The 18,224-nt window shown below is 32.3% G+C and overlaps 4 protein-coding genes and 2 non-coding genes across 8 annotated transcripts; 5 read left to right on the top strand and 1 right to left on the bottom strand.

The window, feature by feature from the left end:
- The first annotated feature begins 923 nt into the window (after positions 1 to 923).
- Positions 924 to 2,977, top strand: LOC109804415 (dormancy-associated protein homolog 3). 2 transcript variants are annotated; one of them, XM_020366248.3, is made up of 3 exons: positions 924 to 1,084; positions 1,269 to 1,439; positions 2,558 to 2,977. In XM_020366248.3, exons 1-3 carry the CDS (start codon positions 970 to 972, stop codon positions 2,656 to 2,658), a joined length of 387 nt encoding a protein of 128 aa, XP_020221837.1. In that variant the 5' UTR covers positions 924 to 969; the 3' UTR covers positions 2,659 to 2,977. The 2 variants fall into 2 exon arrangements, with proteins under 2 accessions (XP_020221837.1, XP_020221829.1); XM_020366240.3 differs by having other exon boundaries at positions 1,269 to 1,444.
- A 2,732-nt stretch (positions 2,978 to 5,709) lies between these two features.
- On the top strand, positions 5,710 to 9,083 carry LOC109805916 (folate receptor family protein). 2 transcript variants are annotated; one of them, XM_020368214.3, is made up of 4 exons: positions 5,710 to 5,958; positions 7,299 to 7,648; positions 8,025 to 8,359; positions 8,771 to 9,083. In XM_020368214.3, the coding sequence occupies exons 1-4, from the start codon at positions 5,862 to 5,864 to the stop codon at positions 8,856 to 8,858; spliced, it is 870 nt and encodes a 289-aa protein (XP_020223803.1). In that variant the 5' UTR covers positions 5,710 to 5,861; the 3' UTR covers positions 8,859 to 9,083. The 2 variants fall into 2 exon arrangements, with proteins under 2 accessions (XP_020223803.1, XP_020223795.1); XM_020368206.3 differs by having other exon boundaries at positions 5,719 to 5,958; positions 8,841 to 9,083.
- Positions 9,084 to 11,734: 2,651 nt separating this feature from the next.
- LOC109805385 (large ribosomal subunit protein eL18) lies at positions 11,735 to 14,146 on the top strand. Its single transcript, XM_020367445.3, has 5 exons — positions 11,735 to 11,883; positions 11,964 to 12,053; positions 12,746 to 12,874; positions 12,985 to 13,167; positions 13,865 to 14,146. Exons 1-5 carry the CDS (start codon positions 11,881 to 11,883, stop codon positions 14,021 to 14,023), a joined length of 564 nt encoding a protein of 187 aa, XP_020223034.1. The 5' UTR covers positions 11,735 to 11,880; the 3' UTR covers positions 14,024 to 14,146.
- On the top strand, positions 12,091 to 12,190 carry LOC114915789 (small nucleolar RNA snoR69Y). Its single transcript, XR_003803874.1, has one exon. It is a non-coding gene; the product is annotated as a small nucleolar RNA snoR69Y (small nucleolar RNA).
- LOC114915790 (small nucleolar RNA snoR53Y) lies at positions 12,458 to 12,542 on the top strand. Its single transcript, XR_003803875.2, has one exon. It is a non-coding gene; the product is annotated as a small nucleolar RNA snoR53Y (small nucleolar RNA).
- A 716-nt stretch (positions 14,147 to 14,862) lies between the features above and the next one.
- Positions 14,863 to 16,743, bottom strand: LOC109792488 (epoxide hydrolase 3). The gene is made up of 4 exons (XM_020351903.3): positions 16,115 to 16,743; positions 15,860 to 15,941; positions 15,512 to 15,680; positions 14,863 to 15,260 (listed from the first exon to the last, which is right to left on the bottom strand). Exons 1-4 carry the CDS (start codon positions 16,586 to 16,588, stop codon positions 15,011 to 15,013), a joined length of 975 nt encoding a protein of 324 aa, XP_020207492.2. The 5' UTR covers positions 16,589 to 16,743; the 3' UTR covers positions 14,863 to 15,010.
- Positions 16,744 to 18,224: the final 1,481 nt, after the last annotated feature.

Below are 18,224 nucleotides of genomic sequence, written 5' to 3'. Positions count from 1 at the left end.
ATGTGGTGTAGTGTCTGATGTGTGTGCTTTTTTCTTTTCCCTTTTTTCTTTTTCTCCTTTTTTATCTCATAGACCCTAAAACCCACTTGCTAATCCTTTGATCACGATTGATGTGGAGATTATATCTTGTGTTTGTTGATGATGAAAGAATAAAATATTAGAGTCCCCTTGAACATTCCAATTATCATGAGTGGATTATAAGTTGAAAACCTCATATAGTCTTGAAAAGTAAACGCAACTTTACCCTGTTTTGCTCCCAAGTGGTTAAATGTCTCTCTCTCTCTCTCTCGTCCCTCGATCATGAAGGGATAAAGAAAACAAAGCTGACCAAAAGACAAAGCAAGAAACAAAAAAGATAGCCATCCCCAATTAGTTGCCTCTGTTTTACACTACAAAATATAAAGCGCACTGGGTTATTTTTTTGTATATATATTTTTTTTTCATTTGATGTAGTAAAAAGCTTACTATCCTAAAACATACTATATATTGCATTTTTGATGTATAAAGTATTTTATTAACAACAATTGATGAGAAAGTCTTTGAAATAATGTTGTTCCGTGTTAAATATGTGGGAAAAGAGGAAATAATGTCATTTTCCGTAAATATGATAAAAGTATGGGGGCTTATCTCAGAGATTTGGATAGCAGTGATGGGTATTTTGGAACATACCCGTAGGGGAAAATGACATGTCCCACGACGTTTCCTTATTGACACACACAAGCGATGTCACGTGTCGCTCCTCCATCCCATGATCCCACAATTCGTGGGGCCCGCGTGTACGGGGAACCTTATCTCTAGGAGAATCGAGATCCAGAGGCCACGTCACGTGTTCCCACGTGGTTCGCGATTAGATGGACGGCCCAGATGCCTTCCCAAGCCCACCACTTGTTGGGCCTTTAGCCCTTGGCCGTCGTTAAATATTCATCTCATGCAGCGTAGTCCCGGAACCTGCTCACTGGATCGGATCCCATGGGCCTCCTCGATCACTTGTGGGACGACACCGTCGCCGGTCCTCGCCCGGAGAACGGCCTCGGCAAGCTCCGAAAGCACCACACCTTCGCCTTCCGATCTGGCTCCGCCAAGGGTACGCACCGCATGCATGCCCCTTCATTTGGCTTCAGCCTCCGCTCAACTTTCACCAATTAATTTTACTTACTCAAATGACACAACAAAGAGAACCCGAACATGAATATTGTTTATATTTTAATTTAAATTAATTAAAATATGTGTATCCTAATTAACGTGAAGGCGTTGTTGTGGTGGATCAGAGTCAGAGAGCGGAAGCGTGAAACCCTACGGCGAGGATACGGCGGAGGACGCGGTGAGAGTGACGCGTAGTATCATGATCGTGAAACCGCCGGGATACCAGAGCCAGAGTCAGAGTGGATCGGCTCCGGTTTCCCCCGCCGGTTCGACTCCTCCGGTTTCTCCGTTTTCGGGTAAGGTCGTATTTTACTTTTCTACTTTGACCTTGCATTGGATTTTGAACTGCGCCAAAGTCGAGTGACACTGTGAGAGTGTGTGTGTGTGTGTGAATGGAAGGGATGTTCTAGAGTTGTGTGTAAGGGTAATTTTGTCCTTTCAGATGGGGTGGTTGTTAATTAAAAAAATAATACTAGTGTGCAATAATTAATATCTTTTTTTACAACCACGGAGGATAGATAGTGTTGAGTAGGGTTAGTCGATCATGATGGCTGTTTTTGTTTCCTTTCCACGCATACCGGACAATGAAAAGGATATGCACAACGCGCTAGCTTATCCAGCTACACGTAATGTAATAACAATTACAATAGTTTCATAATGTACAGAAAACAACAAGATTTAATAAGTGTTACAGGTGATTTGAGAAAATAATACCGATATAAGTTGATTGAATAATATGAATTGTACAAATATTATGGTTAATAATTCTAAATGTTAAATATACAATTATTATGAGCGTTCTTCATTATTTAGGTTCGAACCGGTATCAAGTAGCTTGTGTTGCATATAGTAAAAGGATTAATATTTGACATTAAAAGCATATTTAGATATAAAGTTTAAAATATTTTTAAAAGTAATTTTTATTAATATCTAAACAGATTCTAAATCATCTCTTAAACCTTAGTTTAAGGAATCTTCAAATCTTATTGTAAAGCAAAAGCAGCTGGATATTAATTATCTAGTACTGCATGAAAGTTTTTGTAGAAGATGCTGTCGATGATGTAAATATACGCACTAATAGTAGTATATGTGCAAGAGATGGACATGGTGTCCGTTAATAAAGTTGTATAGTGTTCCAATCCTAGATAGGAAATGGATTATGTTAGCGTGTGTGCATCTTTATAGTTTGAGTCTCTGACACTATGGTTTCTTATTCCCTATATGTAATTTAAGAAACGGTCTGAATTTGATAATTAACCGCGAATGGCAGAAAACTGAAGTGCAACATTTTGTAATCTAGATGATCAAAAGTTGAGCAAGTTAATACGTCGATAATGAATTTTTGGTATGCAATATTGCAATAAAGAATATAGCATGATATACTGATGTGTGTATGTGTGTTTGGTATTGATAGGAGGTAGAGAGTCCTTCCGTTTTCGGAGAAGGTCGACATCAGATGCGTACGAGAAGACAGGCCAGAACAGACCAAACTCTTCTTCTCCTTTCGATGTGTGAGAAATGAGTCTGGTCACTTTCTCCTCTGTGGAAGATAATAGTTTGTTTTCCACTGGCCTTTGCTACGCTGTGTCCATTTTTGTTTAGCTTTTGTACATATGAATGTTTATGAGTTCATGAGTTGAGTGGTTGAAGTCCTGGGATGATGTGTGGTTTAAAAGCTCAGTGTTAATTGTTTAGTTTAGTGTTGAAGTGCTTACTATGGTTCATAAGCTAGCTGTAAATAAGTAACAACGCATAGTAGTGTAGGTGTGTTTTGTTATGTATAAGAGCCCTTCTTCCGAGGTTTGTTAATTAGAATGTTGGTGTTTGCTTTCAAGCTCTAGCATCCTATTTGTGAGTATTTTCGAGTTTCATGCTGAATAATTGGTTTTAACGAAGCACAAAGAGAAGGAGGTGAACATAAAAAGTTGAGAATGGTCCAATGTGGAAAGTAATCGTGTCTTTATGGATGGGTGCTGAGTTCTGTGCATACGACACTTAATAATGGAGCATCGTCTTCAAGGATGGCTTGAAGGGACACTCTCTAATGGGGCTTGGCCCACGGATATTATTGAATATCTACATGTCTTTATGTCGAAACGTCATTTTTCTAAACAAAATTTTCAAACAAGTTATTATGTAACTGAAAACGTGGCTTTTATTTATGCTGCTAGGGTTCATTTTTAGTTTTAAGTTTTTCAATTTTTTTAAAAACTAAATGTGTTTTTAATTTTAATCGGAAAATTTTAGTTTCAATTTTAAAATGTTAGTGTCAACTTTCTAATTTTTCTTTAAAAAGTTCTCAACAAAATAATAATAATAATAAATTCATAACAATAATATTTTTGGTAATAATTATAGTTTGGTAATAATAATTAATAATAAGAACAATTTTAATAATAATAATAATTTTTTTTATAATAATAACAAGAATGACAGTAATTTTATTTTAGCACTATAAGTTTTTAACAATAACTTTCATAATAATAATAAGTCCGATCTTGACAAAACGACGGTGATGAAATTTAACAATGTAAAAAAAAAAAAAATTCACGGGTTTAAGATAAGGCTTAAAACTGTTGAAAATGACTTAATTGTGGTTTTTAAAGCCATTTTACGCATACCCATTTTATTTTAAAAATAAGATTTGAAATTTTAAAAACTAAAATTCAATACCACTCACTCTTAAGTTTCAATATAATATTTAGTTGTGGTTTCGGTAAACAGAATTTCGTAGATATATCTTTAAAAATTAAAAATAAATTAATTCCTATATATTACACAACAACGTTTTTACAAATTATTTTTTTAACGTAAGAATTTTTTTAGTGATTCTCTAACTTGTTATTTAATTCAATTTCATATTTATTCATGAATTAAATTTTAATATTTTTAAAATAAATTATAAATAGATAAAATAATTTTGTATTAAAATATAAATTATATATTATAAATCTAAATTATTTATTTATTAAATTTAAATATAACTTATATATTTAAGCATAGTAATTATTCGTATACATAATTTATTTTAAATTTTAATTATATATTAACATTTAACCTATGCATTATTGAAACTTTATTCGTATGCGAGTAGCCATATATGTACGTCGATGTCAACTATTTACAAATTTCATACAAAGGATGAATGTGATAAGTAGACAAGATTTTTATTTTATCCTTAACTACATTTTTGGGGAAGGAAATAAGTGTTGAGTGGGTCGACAAAATTTTAAATTGATAAATTGCTTTGTAATCTGTTTAAAGTGTAATACTCGGATTTTTTAAAATATTATTAAAAAATATTAATTAAATAAGTTTTATAAATATTTTAATTTTTTTTAATAATTATGAGTATTTTTAGTTAATAAAGAAGATTTGTGAAATTATTTTGTATAGAAAGTATTTAGAGAAATATATGTTTTAATTAATTATGTAATTAAATGTATTTTGAAAAAATATGTCTTATATATTTAATTTATTTATAATTGGGTTGAGAGAAATATGTTTATTTTATATATTATCTATTTATATGTTTTTAATATTTTAAAGGAAGGGAAGTTTAATTATGACTTAATTATTTTACCGTAGGATTAAATGTGGGGTAAGGAGTTGAGAAGGGCTACATTAATTTATGTTTTGCACTTTTCATTTTTTTTCTTCACTTTATGTTATGTGCTTTGAAGAATTAGGAGAACTAGAGTTCACTGGAGATCACCTTAGAGATTTACGCCCTTCTTCTAGTGTCGATAAAGGTAATGGATGAGTGAGTAGTCTCGTTCTATGTGTGAAATATATGTTGAGTAATGATTTTGACTTCTAATATCTTGTTTGTTCATGTATGTTGTGAAGGAATAATTATAATTCTAATTTAAAAACTATGATTTTTGTCTCTAATTTCTATAGGAAACCCTCGATTTATAAAGTAAGGTAAAAATCGATGTTAATTATATGAATAAGTGAAGTTGATGTTGGATTTAAGTAATTAATGGTACAATAAAGTAATATTAGGCTTCATTTGTACTTTTTATCGATTGGTTTGGATATTTGAGATTTGGGATTTGTCGTGTGTGATTTTTGCACATCTTGCAAGTATCTCGGGAATTGGTATCATGCTAGGTACCATTTATCATTATTCTTGCATTATTTTGTATTGAGCATGATCTCGATCACAATGGGCATAAGTATTGTAGAGAAGGTTTTGTCCTTTTTGTGTTGAGCATGAAAATCATTGTATTAGACATAATAATGTTACATATAAATAATAATTATCAATATTAAACATTTAAAATAAAAATTAAGTTAAATTAAGATTTTATTATCTCTTAAAAATTATTTTTAACCTTTAACTATAAATCACACGCAATCTTTTAAATTTGATAAATTTTTTTTGATCTATTAAATTCTTTTAAATTTAAATTTTAATTATTTATAGGTTTTACCAAACAAAATATGCTCTGTTATCATTATTTTAATTGAGATTCCAAACAGATCTTACTTTTTTAAGAGATTGACAGTAAATGATATTATGAGAGTGAGAGTTTAAATAGTAAAACAAGGGGTGTGAATTGCAAATGTTTTTAGGCCTTCCTTGATGTATTAACGGATTTCTTCTATGGTAATTTTTTGATGAAATCGTTAGTGTCACTGTTTGGGTTCAATTGCAGCGTGTTCGTGTAAAGTCGTTGGTGTTGGAGACTTGATGAAATCAAGGTCATACTATGGTATGGATTGGAAGCAGCACCGGACCCAAGAACATGGAATATGCCTTCCTGCTTTTCCTCTTCTTCTTCCATATCTTCCTTTCTCGCTCCTCTGGTTCGTTACCTTCTCTCTTTCAACATCTTCCCTTTTAAAAAAAACTTATTTTGATTCGCAAATTGATCATGTTTAGATTTGATGTTAAGCTTAAGCAAGGATACCCGGATGTAAAAAGGGGAAATTGTTTTTCCCTTTTCGAATTACTGTGTAGTTTGAATAGTTAGTAGTGTTAAGTGTGACAGTTTGGGATCCGACCAATTCTTAAATTTTGCTCCTTTCTGATACTCTGGCGTGGTTATATGAATTCCCTTCTTAAATTTCTCTTGGTTGGGGTAATTAAGGGATGAAAGGTTGTGTTTTTAAGTTGGTGTTACGAGGTTAATTTTTTATTGGTAGTACCTTGACGCACACAGGCAGGGCATGCAATAGGTCGTTGATCTTTGATCTCATTTGCGTCATTCCATTTCTCTCAGATAGGGGATTCTATCTGATCTAAACCACCCAATGTAACATAAGTCACGCTGTATTTTGGCCGTCCATTGTGTTAGTGAAGTATTCTCAAAAGGGCAGTCTTAATGGAACTAATTTATAGGCTCAGGTGTTGATGTAAATGAAAAATGGGGTTGTGGAGGTTCCAAATTTTATACTAGAAAAGCTCGCTCCAGCTAACCATAAACCTGAATTTTGTTTAGAACTTGGGGTAAACTGATGTACCATGGATTTTATACTATATGATTATGATACATGAACGTACTTACTTGCATATGCACACATAGACCAATGCGGTCTATCAATGTCTTTGCCATTCAACTTAACTTGTTGGGATCATTTTTTCATCCTTGTTTCTGCACACTTCTTATTTCAACTGAAGCTAAAATGGGCATGCTTGTCATTACTGTATGCACATCATGTAGTAAGCATGGTTTTGTTGGAAAATTATCACGGTAATAAATACTGATCATAAATTCACAATGAGTAGTGAACTACTTTGTTTAGTGTAAGCATATTGTGGAATGTGGATGATATAATTGGTAGAATATGGATAGGGGTCACTTTTCTGTCATCACAATCTGCCATGTAATTAAATTTTTATTACATGTTTTGCGTTCTTTGTTTGCAAGTAATAATGTGTATAATGTAATAGAGCCGAGTAGAGTGCCTTTTAAAAAAGTTGGGGTTTTAATGCACCTTGTGATCAAATGTGTAACAACCAGCTGGTTATACAGTTGAACAAAGTATATACTCAATTGTGGTATCTGACAAATTGTTTTGCTAGGTCAATGTTTTTATCTTATTTTATCTTGCATGTTACTGCTCCATAGTTATATTAAATTATAGCAGAATAGTATTCGTGTATGCATTTAGTTTTCAATTCTCCTCATCTTTTCTGAATGCAGGTAAACCCAGTGGAGTGTGTGTTTCTCAAGGAGGTCGCTTTCCTCCCTTCAAATCAGAGGGTAACCCTCCCAAAAGGGGCCCTAAAGATTTGTTCCTTTGCCGGATTTTTCGCAAAAAGACTTGCTGTGATGTAACCCATACACATCCTGCACTGCTGTCTGTAAGGAAGCTTGTTTCTACCGGGGAAGCTAGCCAAGAGTGTTTGCACTTATGGGAACTGCTGGAATGTTCCGTATGTGATCCACGTGTTGGTACACAGCCTGGACCTCCTCTTATTTGTGCATCTTTATGTGAGAGAATATATGAGGCATGCTCAAATGCTTACTTCTCTATGGATGTGAAAACACAGGTATGTGGGTGACTGCCCCTTTTTCAAATTTGTTTACATAAGATTATGGAAACAGGTTTAGAGTCCTGCATCTGTTGGTGATGGAACAAAAGTTTCCATATTTTTCCATTTAGGTTTTGCAGTCATTTTGTTTACTTCTTTAATTTTATTTTCAAGCATTCATTTGATAAGCTGTTGTGCAGTGCAGGACAGTTCACATGGTTAATTTGTTGTTAATATTTTATAGCAGAATGTTGCTTGTGTTTAGATCATCTGCCATAAGTGTTTTTTGTAGGATAGAGAATTTGGTATGTTTATGTTTGCCTTTTTAATACCAGAACATGGAATTTTAACTTGTCTCTTTGTACCCATTTTTTGGATTGATTTTAAAACCCAGATTCTTGCACCTTGTGGAGTAAATGACTTTGTATGTGGTAGAGCTGCTGAATGGGTCTCCAATGGTACAGATCTTTGTCTTGCCGCAGGTTTTCGAGTAAAACCATCCGATATTGTACACATTGCCTCAGAAGAAACTTCTTGCTATGGAGATAAAGCAAGTCTAGGTTCTGTTGCTGATTCATGGAAGGCTTCACAGTTTGAGTTGACCCGGGAGGGTGAGAGCTTGTGGATGTTGGATGATTTCCAACAATGGGTGAAGAAAATGCCATTTGGTGAAAGAGTTTCTTGGGCTATAGGAGGGATGGTTCTAACAGCAGGCTTGGTTTTTATAAGGTCAGAAAGCAGTCCTTTTTCTTTTGTATCATTGAGTAGCTGTGCATTTTTGTATGCCCTTGTGTGGTCAAAATATTAAGCAAGTGAAAAAGGACAAAATTTGTTAGAAATGTGGATTATTAGGAGTTGTTCTTCTTCATGTTTTTCTTTTTCTAAGTATTGTTTTAAGAGTTTAATGGTCATATACCGTCAGGTTAAAAAGCTTTACACTATAACTAACCATTAATCAGTGTTCGTATAACTTTAAGATAGTTATTGTAAAAATCAGCAAACTTATTATTCATGATTGTTTGTGATTAAATGTCAATGTAAAACTACCTTATAATTGTCAAGCTGCATATAGTTGTGATGAAATCTAATGCAGTTGCATCTTAAACAGAATATTGTATTTTGTTTCTACTTTGTTTGCAGAATTGGTTCTCCCTCTATCTTTATTGTTGGAATGATGGTTATCTTCTATTTATGTATGATAATCATGCAGCAAAAGGAAAAGCCATAACCAACGGCAGAAACTAGCAGCTATAAGGCGAACTGCAAGGAGGCTGGAAGGCAGGATGGTGGAGCAACGGCCTTCTAATGCTCAAGAACATAGGAGAAGAATTTCCAGATGAGTGTCCCCTTGTATGTGACGTTGAGAACATAATTAGTTTTGCTAATTTGTAGGTGAATCTCGAGTTTCTTTTGTTATTATAAATTTATAATCAAAATGAACTCTTGCTTTTCACGTTCTTTCCTTGTATTTTTCACGATCTTTTTCCCTTCAAAATGGGTTTTGTTTTAGACCATATACCTTGGTTTTATAGACAATATACGTTTGTTTTAGACCAGTTTTTTAGGCAATCAAAATATTCACTACCTTTTGTAATAACAAATCTTTGATGTTGATCCTGTTTAATTACATTTAGTGAGATGTTCTTTTAATTATATATATTTTTTATCCACATATTAAAACTATATTTTAGTTGAGAAAACCGAGTTTAGTCTCAGAACAACAATTAAAAGAGTAGAAAAAAAATTGTTTTTGGTCTTTAAGATACGCTTGATTATAATATTTATTTTAAAAGTTTTAAAAATTTTTATTATAAACTTATTTTGAGATAATTTCTGAAAAAAAATCTCTTCCAATTTACTTTTGAGAAAAGTTAATTTTATAAAATTAAAGATGAATTGTTTCAGTTAATTTATTCTTTTCACTTTAAATTCAAACAAAATTAATTATAACTAGTTTGGTTTTTGAACTACGTCAATAACTTAATAAACAAATGTAAATTTTAGATAAAATATTTTAGACTTTATAGTACTTAGTTTTTTCTTCTGCTTTTGCCTTTTATTTATTTTGATTTTTAATAATCTTATTTGATGTTATCAATCGTATTAATTTGATTATATATTTACATAATTCTCAATCATGTTTTGGATAGAGTTTAATGAAATATTTAAAATGACAAGAATAAATATTTATTCATTAAGGAATAAGAACATTTTTTTTTAACTTTACATTAATATAAAATTTAAAATTGATATTACAAAACAAGTCGAAATATAGACTTGAAAAAATATAGTGATTTTTTTATTATCATAGTTTTATATCTGAATTCCGATTTGGCAAAAAAAAAATAAGAGAAAATAATTCAAACCTGAAATAATTAATTAAATATGACAAGTTGAAAATTGATTTAACCTTAATTCAAACCGATCCAACTCATAAACATCCCTGCACATTAATTAAACCTTCAATCTATTTAACTATCAATATTTGTTACAACATAACATATTATATTTCTAGAAATCGTATTTCAATAATATTTTAACTAAAATCTTATTTCGGGTTTATTTAGAAAACATATTTTTTTTATATTATAATATTCTCTGAAATATGTTTAGAGTTAATCACCTATACACTGTCAGTGTAAAATTTTTTTACATTGACAACCAATCATATCTTTTAATAGTATTATGTCAGTTGCTTATTTAATGAAATAATAATAAAATAAGCAATTTTGAAAAATATGATTTGTTGCTAGTATAAAAAACTTTACACTAGCAGTGTATAGATGATTAACTTATATTTTTATTATTTAAAATAACTTAAATTAAAATCAATTTGCAAAAGAAAGTTATAAGTGTATTAAAATATAAATTCCAATATTCTCCTAGAAATATCACTTTTGCACCCCTTAAGATGTGAATAAAAGTGTAAGAGAAGATCATTGGATCGCTTTCTAAAAATCGAAGAATACTCAGCAATAATCCTTTAAAGTCCGTATCAATATCATATATCATATTACATTTTTGTGAATCAACTTTTAATCTCGGAAACAAACACACATTTGTAATTAATGCCCCAGCTCCCCGCTCAACAAATTCTACACTACGGAGAAGGACATGTTTATTTTTCTTGAACAAGAAGAGAGCTAGTAAGCAATAATTCACTCTCCATGTATAAATTATAATATATTTTTTCTTTATAACTATTTCACTCTTTTGTTACATTCATTCTTATTTGAATAGTGTCCTTTCAAGAAAAAATAAACTTTATTTTTTTAACGTATTATCGTCTCATATTTTTTTAATATCAAATAGACAATTTATTATATGGCAAGTAATTTAAAAAAAAAACTATTGTATTCTTTATTTAAAAGCTAAAGACTAATCCCTAAAGATATTAAGATTTATTTAAAGGTTGATCTCTTCCGATTAATTTTTTTATATATACATGATTAGATATCAAATTCCTAATATAGTAAGTACTAACTGAATATCAAAATGAAATATCCATTTTATCTTCAAAATTTAGATATTATTATTCTGCATCATTTTATATTTATTTTAATATTTTTAAAACTTTTTTAATCTCTTTAAATATACCATTTTGTTTTCTTTTTTATTTCAATATTTTTAACCTCGTATCTGTTTTAATATATCATTTCTTATATTTCTTTCAATAATTGTTTTTTTTTTAAAAAGATCAATAATTAAAAATAATTTTATATCATAATATAAATTACTTGTCATAAATAAAAAATATAATTTATATGTTAAAAACTATTTATTTAATAAATTTTTTAATTATAATACAAAATAATTAAAAACATTTATTATAAATTTAATCATGTAAAATAAATTATTATTCTATGTATTAAGCATGTTAAAATGTTGGTTTAAAATATAAATTGAAATAATAGAAAGTTGATTTGATTTTAAAATTTGTACCATTCGTTATATTTTAATAGAATTGCAGTAATATTTTAAAACCATATATTATTTGTATAAAAAAAACCATATAATTATTTGTCATGTTAGTTGTTTTAGGTCACTTGATTCGGCGTCATAAATTCGAAAAAAGTGGGCCGAATCCAGCAGGTAAAGTGGTGGGCTTATATTTGAGAAGAAACCCGGCCCATCTCCCGAGCCCATGATTTATGAAAGCGAAACAACTCAAGAACCCTAGTTTGGTTGCTAATAAATAACAGGTGCAGGAGCAGAGAGTGTGGTAGGTTCGTCCGAGACCCGAAGCGGCAATGGTTTGTTCCTCTCTCACTCTTCTCTTTCTACAGCGATTCTCTGTTGTTTCTAACATTTTTCATTTGATTTTGGTACGCAGGGTATCGATCTCAAGGCCGGAGGTAAGAGCAAGAAGACCAAAAGAACCGCACCAAAGTCCAATGATATCTATCTCAAGCTCTTGGTTAAGGTTTGTTTCCAATTACTTTTGTTCTTCCTTTTTCTCTTTTGTGGTCGATGATGATGAAATCTAATCCCAGCTCTATGAGACCTTCACCATTGCAAGGTCTGTGATTAGATGTCTACGACATTTCTCTGAGCCACATTCTCTCAATCCTTTTGCTTTTATTTTTATTTTTATTTTATTTTTCAGTTACTGCGAAACCTTTTTTTTTTTTTTTTTTTTTTTTTTTTTTTTTTTTTTCTCGTTAGTGCAGATCCGCCGTAGCTTGCAAGATTAATGGATTCAATATTAATAAATGTGTAACTATGGCGTTTTGCTGCATTATAACTTTGTTTTCGTAACCCTAGAATTCGCTTGGCGATGCTTGATGTTAAATCTGTTAGAGGTGATTTTGTGTGTAACGAGAAAAGGTTCCCGATGATGTTTTGTCTCTTTTACCATGCTAATTCTGATTGCTTGTGATTAATACTTTTAGTTTACTATACTGAGGGAACGGGTCTATTTCATTGCTGCTTTTCATTATGAATTAAAAATGTACACGTTTTTGGAGAGACGTTGTTTTGGTTTTAGATGAATTTGTTCTCAAAGATTTATTTATTTTTCTTATCCTTGACTACTTGAATACTTATTTGAATGTATGTTTTTTGTTTACCTTTATGCATGCTTTAAATTAATCTGATTAGTTTTTGCGTGATCAGCTTTATCGCTTCCTTGTTCGGAGAACTGGCAGCAATTTCAATGCTGTAGTACTCAAGCGTTTATTCATGAGCAAGGTTAATAAGCCCCCAATGTCTTTATCAAGATTGATCAAGTATACAAAGGGAAAGGTTTGTCATTTTTTATTTTATTTTACTTTTTCATAGTTTTTGCAGTTTGATTTATTACAGTTTCCATTTTTCCATTGGTTTATTTTTTATTTTTAAATTATTCTATACAGGAAGATAAGATTGCCGTGGTGGTGGGGGCTGTAACCGATGATATTCGTGTTTATGAAGTTCCATCCTTGAAAGTTACAGCACTCAGGTTTACAGGGACTGCTCGTGCAAGAATTGAGAAGGCCGGTGGTGAATGCCTGACGTTTGAACAGTTGGCTCTAAGGGCACCTCTGGGACAGAACACGGTATGCATAGATGTCACTAGGGGCATTTACCATTTTCTGAGTGATTACCTGTTGCTGCAATTGTCAAGTTATTTAAAGGTTAAATAATTTTTGGTTTATATGGGTATGACAAGTCTACTGTTTGGTCTATCGTTTTTAAAACTGTCATCTCGCCCTCATAATATTATTTTTTTATTGACCCTCTTTTAGTCTTTTGTTTGTTTTGTTTGTAAGGGTCTTTTCTGCTTGCACATTTTGGTCCCTCAAAATATCAAACAGTTCTCCATTTGGATTAAACAAATGAAAGAGTAATTTGTATGTATTTTTTTTCAAACTGAGGGTTTAGATGAGAAACATGTTTCCTGGAATCATAAACCTACGGAACTAGTTCTGTTCTTGATAATTGGGTGATATGCTCTTTGGATGAAGCTTTTAGATTATGGAATTTGTTGTCTCCATGATCCTTTGCAGAGGAATTGCCACCATACTATTGCAGTCATTAACATCAATTATGGGGTTTATTGTTAGAATCTTTACTTAATATTTATTGTGTTTGATCAAAGTTATACTCTTGATTTTTTCTGGTCTTTGAAAGGTTTATATGCTCTGCATTTCCCTTGTTGCCCTAGCTGTTTGTGCAAAGTTTTTTTGTGTATTTTGATGTAACAAATTTGGATATTGCCAAGGTTAGGATTTAAAATAAAAATATTGGATGCAGGTACTTCTTAGAGGCCCTAAGAATGCTCGTGAAGCTGTGAAGCACTTTGGTCCTGCTCCCGGTGTGCCTCACAGCCACACCAAGCCTTATGTTCGAGCAAAGGGAAGGAAGTTTGAGAGGGCTAGAGGAAGGAGGAACAGCCGAGGATTTAGGGTTTGATGTGATAGTGTTGTATTGTCTACTGGTTACCTGTGAAATTCAATTTTTCCTTATATCTTAGACGGTGGAGGCAGTTTACTTGTTATTTGTGTTCTGATAATGATTTTCACTATGAAGTTTTCATTCTTGTCTCCTTTATTCTCCTCCAATGAATTGTTTTGTGAAAGTTTTAACTCAGTTTTGATGCTTCAGAATGGATATTCGCAAGTCATGTGCAGCATCATGCTTGTGCTTTATGAATTTAACAAGAATATCTCTTGATACTTATTAACTATAAGCTTGCCTCGCTTAAGTGCTTCCTTAATGTTTTGCCTTTTACGAAAACTCACTTCAGTATATTATACGAAATTCTAAAGGCAGACAATTTTCAACCAATGCTCGACGTAGACTCATCTGTAATGTTTTTCGGAGATATTTAGTAGTCAGTATTTTAAGGTTCTAATTTACAATCGCTGTAAGTTTTGATAACGTCATGGTTGATTGTTGAGGACAATTTATCCTCGCCGAGATTGCCATAAATTTTCCATTACTATAGAGAAATAGATGAGGATCCTCTCCCTTTGGCAAAGACAGGATAATGTCTTGTTTGAACTCTGGTAAATTATAGAATTTAATTTTAACTCCGGCAAATTAGAATCTAGTTGGGAAACTTGACTAAGAATACGAATATCGTTGATGACAAAATCTGGGTTCGAGACTAATATTAAACGCAATAAAGTTTTTATGATTAGTATGTTGAGGATTTAACACGTAGTTGGGGTTTAAGGACTTTAATCTCTCGCAATTTGCTTTCAACATTAAGATGAGAAATTGTCTTATTAATATGGCACAAACAAGAGTACATTCAAGCTTCAAAACTTACAATAAAATGGCCTCGGCGTTATAGTCTGTAATAACTAATAACATTTTATTCAATTCAACTAAATTTTAGAGTGCAGTTCTATATTATGATTGTTTGATGTGCCGTCCTCACCTTTAGAATGATTGTCAAAACTTCTTGATGAAGTGGTAAATGTGATTGCTGACATCCTCTGCTGCTTCTTGGTTGTTAAAATGTGCAACTCCTTCCTGCACTACCACTTCCTCCAGAGTTGGAACATCTTTCTTGAAACCACCGTTGTGGATATACTCTTTCATCCCCGGGGAAGTGTACATCAAGTCAGCGGAACCAGTAATGAACTTAACCGGTACATTCACAATTCCTATTTCAGTCCATGGTGCTGTGAGTTCCCAATTTCTGCAAAAGCATTGAAGGTTCCATTTACCACAATTTCTGCTAAATATCACAGATCTCCCCATTGTTTTAGGAATTTATAACCAGAATTTATTGTATGATTTGAGAGCATCACGTGTGTATGATCTTGGTTAATTTCTACATGTAATAATATTCGATAACATTATGCAGAGATTAATCGAAAGGATAGACACATGAGAAGTGTTAGTTTCTCCCCACACACCCACCCGTACATAAAAAGAATAAGATCTCACAAGTTAAGATTTCTGTAGTAGTTCAAGGCTCCGGTGAAGCCAGTCTTGTCGAATTTAGTAACGTAATAAAAAAGATCTTCTTCAGAGAGCCAAGAGGGAAAAGTGTGTGGGGCATAGGGAAATCCAGTTCTATGTCCCACTTTTGGAAAAACTGGGGGACCGTCAAAGTCTTGATGAACCAGAAGAAAGAAAACAAAGAGAACAACAATAATGGTCATCATCTCTAAAATTTGAATATGATTCTGAACCAAAATGAATTGAAAAATAGATTCCATAATAAGCCAGTGAGTTAGTGGAAGGAATAACCGAACTAACTAACTGATCTGAAAATGAAAGAAGTTGTCAGACCGGTTTTGCGCGCCGTAAATATGTTCTTCAACAGATGCGCAGTGTCAATGCAAGCCATCGCAGCTTCCATCTTGCCTGGTTCCTGTTAGTCAATGGTAACACAAATGAAAGTGGTGTTATAATCTCAAATGAAACAATTATAAGAATATAATAGATTTTATACGATGATATATATATACATATCTAGAATTATAATTCGAAGCATACATGTATGTGATATGATATTTGAGATGTAACGGAAGGAAGACACAGTACCTGAAATCTGCAAATGTAGTAGTCATCTCCATATAAGGCTTGAAACATATCTACGGTCTTCTGGTGGGGATTTCTTCCGAGGAAGGGACGAAAAGGGACACTGAGGCAAACATAGGCCTTGATTCTGTCTGGTCGGAACAAGCAAAGGTACCAACCGATGATGGCACCCCAATCATGGCCCACCAGGAAGACTTGGTCAACACCCAGAGAGTCAATGAGCGCAACAAGGTCACCGACGAGGTGGAAAACGCTGTAGCTGGTCACCGGAGCAGGGGCATCGGTGTCACCGTAGCCTCGGAGATCAGGTGCCACCGCACGGTAACCGAGGGAGCTGAGAGCAATAATCTGGTGTCGCCAGGAGTACCATAGTTCAGGGAAGCCATGCAAGAACAGCACCACTGGCCCTTCTCCTTTCTCTGCAACATGCATCTTTATGCCATTCACTTCCACCATTCTATGCACTATGCTCTCCATCCTCTGCACCCAAACTTGGTAGTTCCACAATCCAAACACTCCTCAACTTTAAATTTAATCTTCGAATGTTACGTTTTGGACAAGTTAGGATAGATGAACTTTTTATTCCAACCATAGTTTAGAGTTTTTTACATGAAAATGTTAAAAAATATGCATCATTCCATGACTTCAATTTTAAATTTTACTAGCCAAAGAATTTCTTTCAAAAACTTCAATTGTATGAAAAAAAAAATTGTTGGTTTTCAATTCGGATGAATTAACGATTTGAATATGACTAACACCTAATTGAATGATTCTCTTTTAAGCATTTTTTTTTGGGTAAGAAATTTTGTTTTTTAATACGAGTTTTCAATTCGGTCCAAACAATCTTCTCGAAAACTAGGTAAACTATTTTATAAAATTAAATCCTATACTAAAAAGTCTAATCTTGCTCTCCAAGTTCATATTTTCCTTCTCCTTTTGTCTCACTTTGGAACTAAAATTTTCATTCTCTTCGCTCCTCACTTATTTGCCCGAACTGCCTCTCCTTCCCAAAGTCTATTAAGGGTAAGCTCATTTCTCTTCTTTTCCTGTCTTATTCATTTTTGTACAATCCTTTCTCCTATCCCTCTCTATTTTCATTTCAAAACTTGATTTTTGGACCTAAATGTTCAGATTTCTTTGGTTTTTAGGATTTTTTTAGTTTTTTTTATGCCTTGTTTAGGAGAGGGAAAATGAGTAAAAAATAGGATGGAAATAGTGGAAAAAAAAAGTGAGATTATTTGATTGGAGAAAAATAAGAGAGTGAGAAAATAAAAGTGATGACCCCACCCTCTTATTTATTTAAATTTATTTATTTCTCTCTCTCTCTATATATATATATATCATATATATCTTATTTATCACATATTTCTTATCTATTGGACCGACATTAAATCCAGAGCTTTGCTGCCATAATCATTCGATGCATCCGACTTTCAAACTAGCAGTCGAAGGAAAAATAAAAAATAATAACCCAATAACATACAACTAATCTATCAAATGTCAAATTCATCAAGAAAATCTACTATGCTACTTGAGTAGATGATATCGTCTAAGTGAAAAAGTCATATGAAAAATGGATGACCTTTATCGATTATACTGATATCAACAAAATCAATCAACCCTTCACTTTATCAAATATAGAAGTGTAAGTGACCAATACCTTTATATCATTTATGGATGATTACTCTAGTTTTATTTTAAGGCCAAATCAAATATTATTAAAGAGAAAGAGAAGATCGAGTGTATTCATAAGATATGAAATTACACCACAACCAATAATATAATAGTAGTGATTACAAAAATTGACACACCAATATATAACAATCAAAGCCTAGTTTCAACAAAAATAATCCAAACTCAAGACAAAGATAATAAAGCTACCAAAATAATACAAGCTAGCAACACCTCAACGATAAAACAAAATCAATAAAATTCTAAAGTAGGTTGATCCCCTTCACAAAAAAAACTACCAGCAATATAATTAAGATAGAAGTTATTGCAAACACAAATAAGATTGGGCCTGCCAATTATAAAGAGAAAAAACAATATTAGAGTATTTAGTACGAATTCAACATTAGTCCATATGAAAAGTAGTTAAACTCCAATCCAATTC

The sequence above is a fragment of the Cajanus cajan genome, chromosome 7 (assembly GCF_000230855.2).
Source record: "Cajanus cajan strain Asha chromosome 7, NIPB_CcT2T_4, whole genome shotgun sequence".
Classification (NCBI taxonomy): domain Eukaryota; kingdom Viridiplantae; phylum Streptophyta; class Magnoliopsida; order Fabales; family Fabaceae; genus Cajanus; species Cajanus cajan.
Note: the sequence above shows the minus strand (reverse complement) of the source record. Positions and strands in the feature narration are given on the sequence as shown.

What these genes read in the sequence shown, in the direction of transcription:
- LOC109804415 (XM_020366240.3), top strand. Translation starts at nt 970, where the DNA reads ATGGGCCTCCTCGATCACTTGTGGGACGACACCGTCGCCGGTCCTCGC. An exon ending in CCGATCTGGCTCCGCCAAGG is followed by an intron (nt 1,085 to 1,268) that starts GTACGCACCGCA and finishes GTGGTGGATCAG; the next exon opens with AGTCAGAGAGCGGAAGCGTG. An exon ending in TTTCTCCGTTTTCGGGTAAG is followed by an intron (nt 1,445 to 2,557) that starts GTCGTATTTTAC and finishes TGGTATTGATAG; the next exon opens with GAGGTAGAGAGTCCTTCCGT.
- LOC109805916 (XM_020368206.3), top strand. Translation starts at nt 5,862, where the DNA reads ATGGTATGGATTGGAAGCAGCACCGGACCCAAGAACATGGAATATGCC. An exon ending in CTATGGATGTGAAAACACAG is followed by an intron (nt 7,649 to 8,024) that starts GTATGTGGGTGA and finishes TTTAAAACCCAG; the next exon opens with ATTCTTGCACCTTGTGGAGT. An exon ending in GCAGGCTTGGTTTTTATAAG is followed by an intron (nt 8,360 to 8,840) that starts GTCAGAAAGCAG and finishes ATAATCATGCAG; the next exon opens with CAAAAGGAAAAGCCATAACC.
- LOC109805385 (XM_020367445.3), top strand. An exon ending in ATCTCAAGCTCTTGGTTAAG is followed by an intron (nt 12,054 to 12,745) that starts GTTTGTTTCCAA and finishes TTGCGTGATCAG; the next exon opens with CTTTATCGCTTCCTTGTTCG. An exon ending in TCAAGTATACAAAGGGAAAG is followed by an intron (nt 12,875 to 12,984) that starts GTTTGTCATTTT and finishes TATTCTATACAG; the next exon opens with GAAGATAAGATTGCCGTGGT.
- LOC109792488 (XM_020351903.3), bottom strand. Translation starts at nt 16,588, where the DNA reads ATGGAGAGCATAGTGCATAGAATGGTGGAAGTGAATGGCATAAAGATG. An exon ending in ATTTACGGCGCGCAAAACCG is followed by an intron (nt 15,681 to 15,859) that starts GTCTGACAACTT and finishes TGGTTCATCAAG; the next exon opens with ACTTTGACGGTCCCCCAGTT. An exon ending in TACTACAGAAATCTTAACTT is followed by an intron (nt 15,261 to 15,511) that starts GTGAGATCTTAT and finishes ATGCTTTTGCAG; the next exon opens with AAATTGGGAACTCACAGCAC.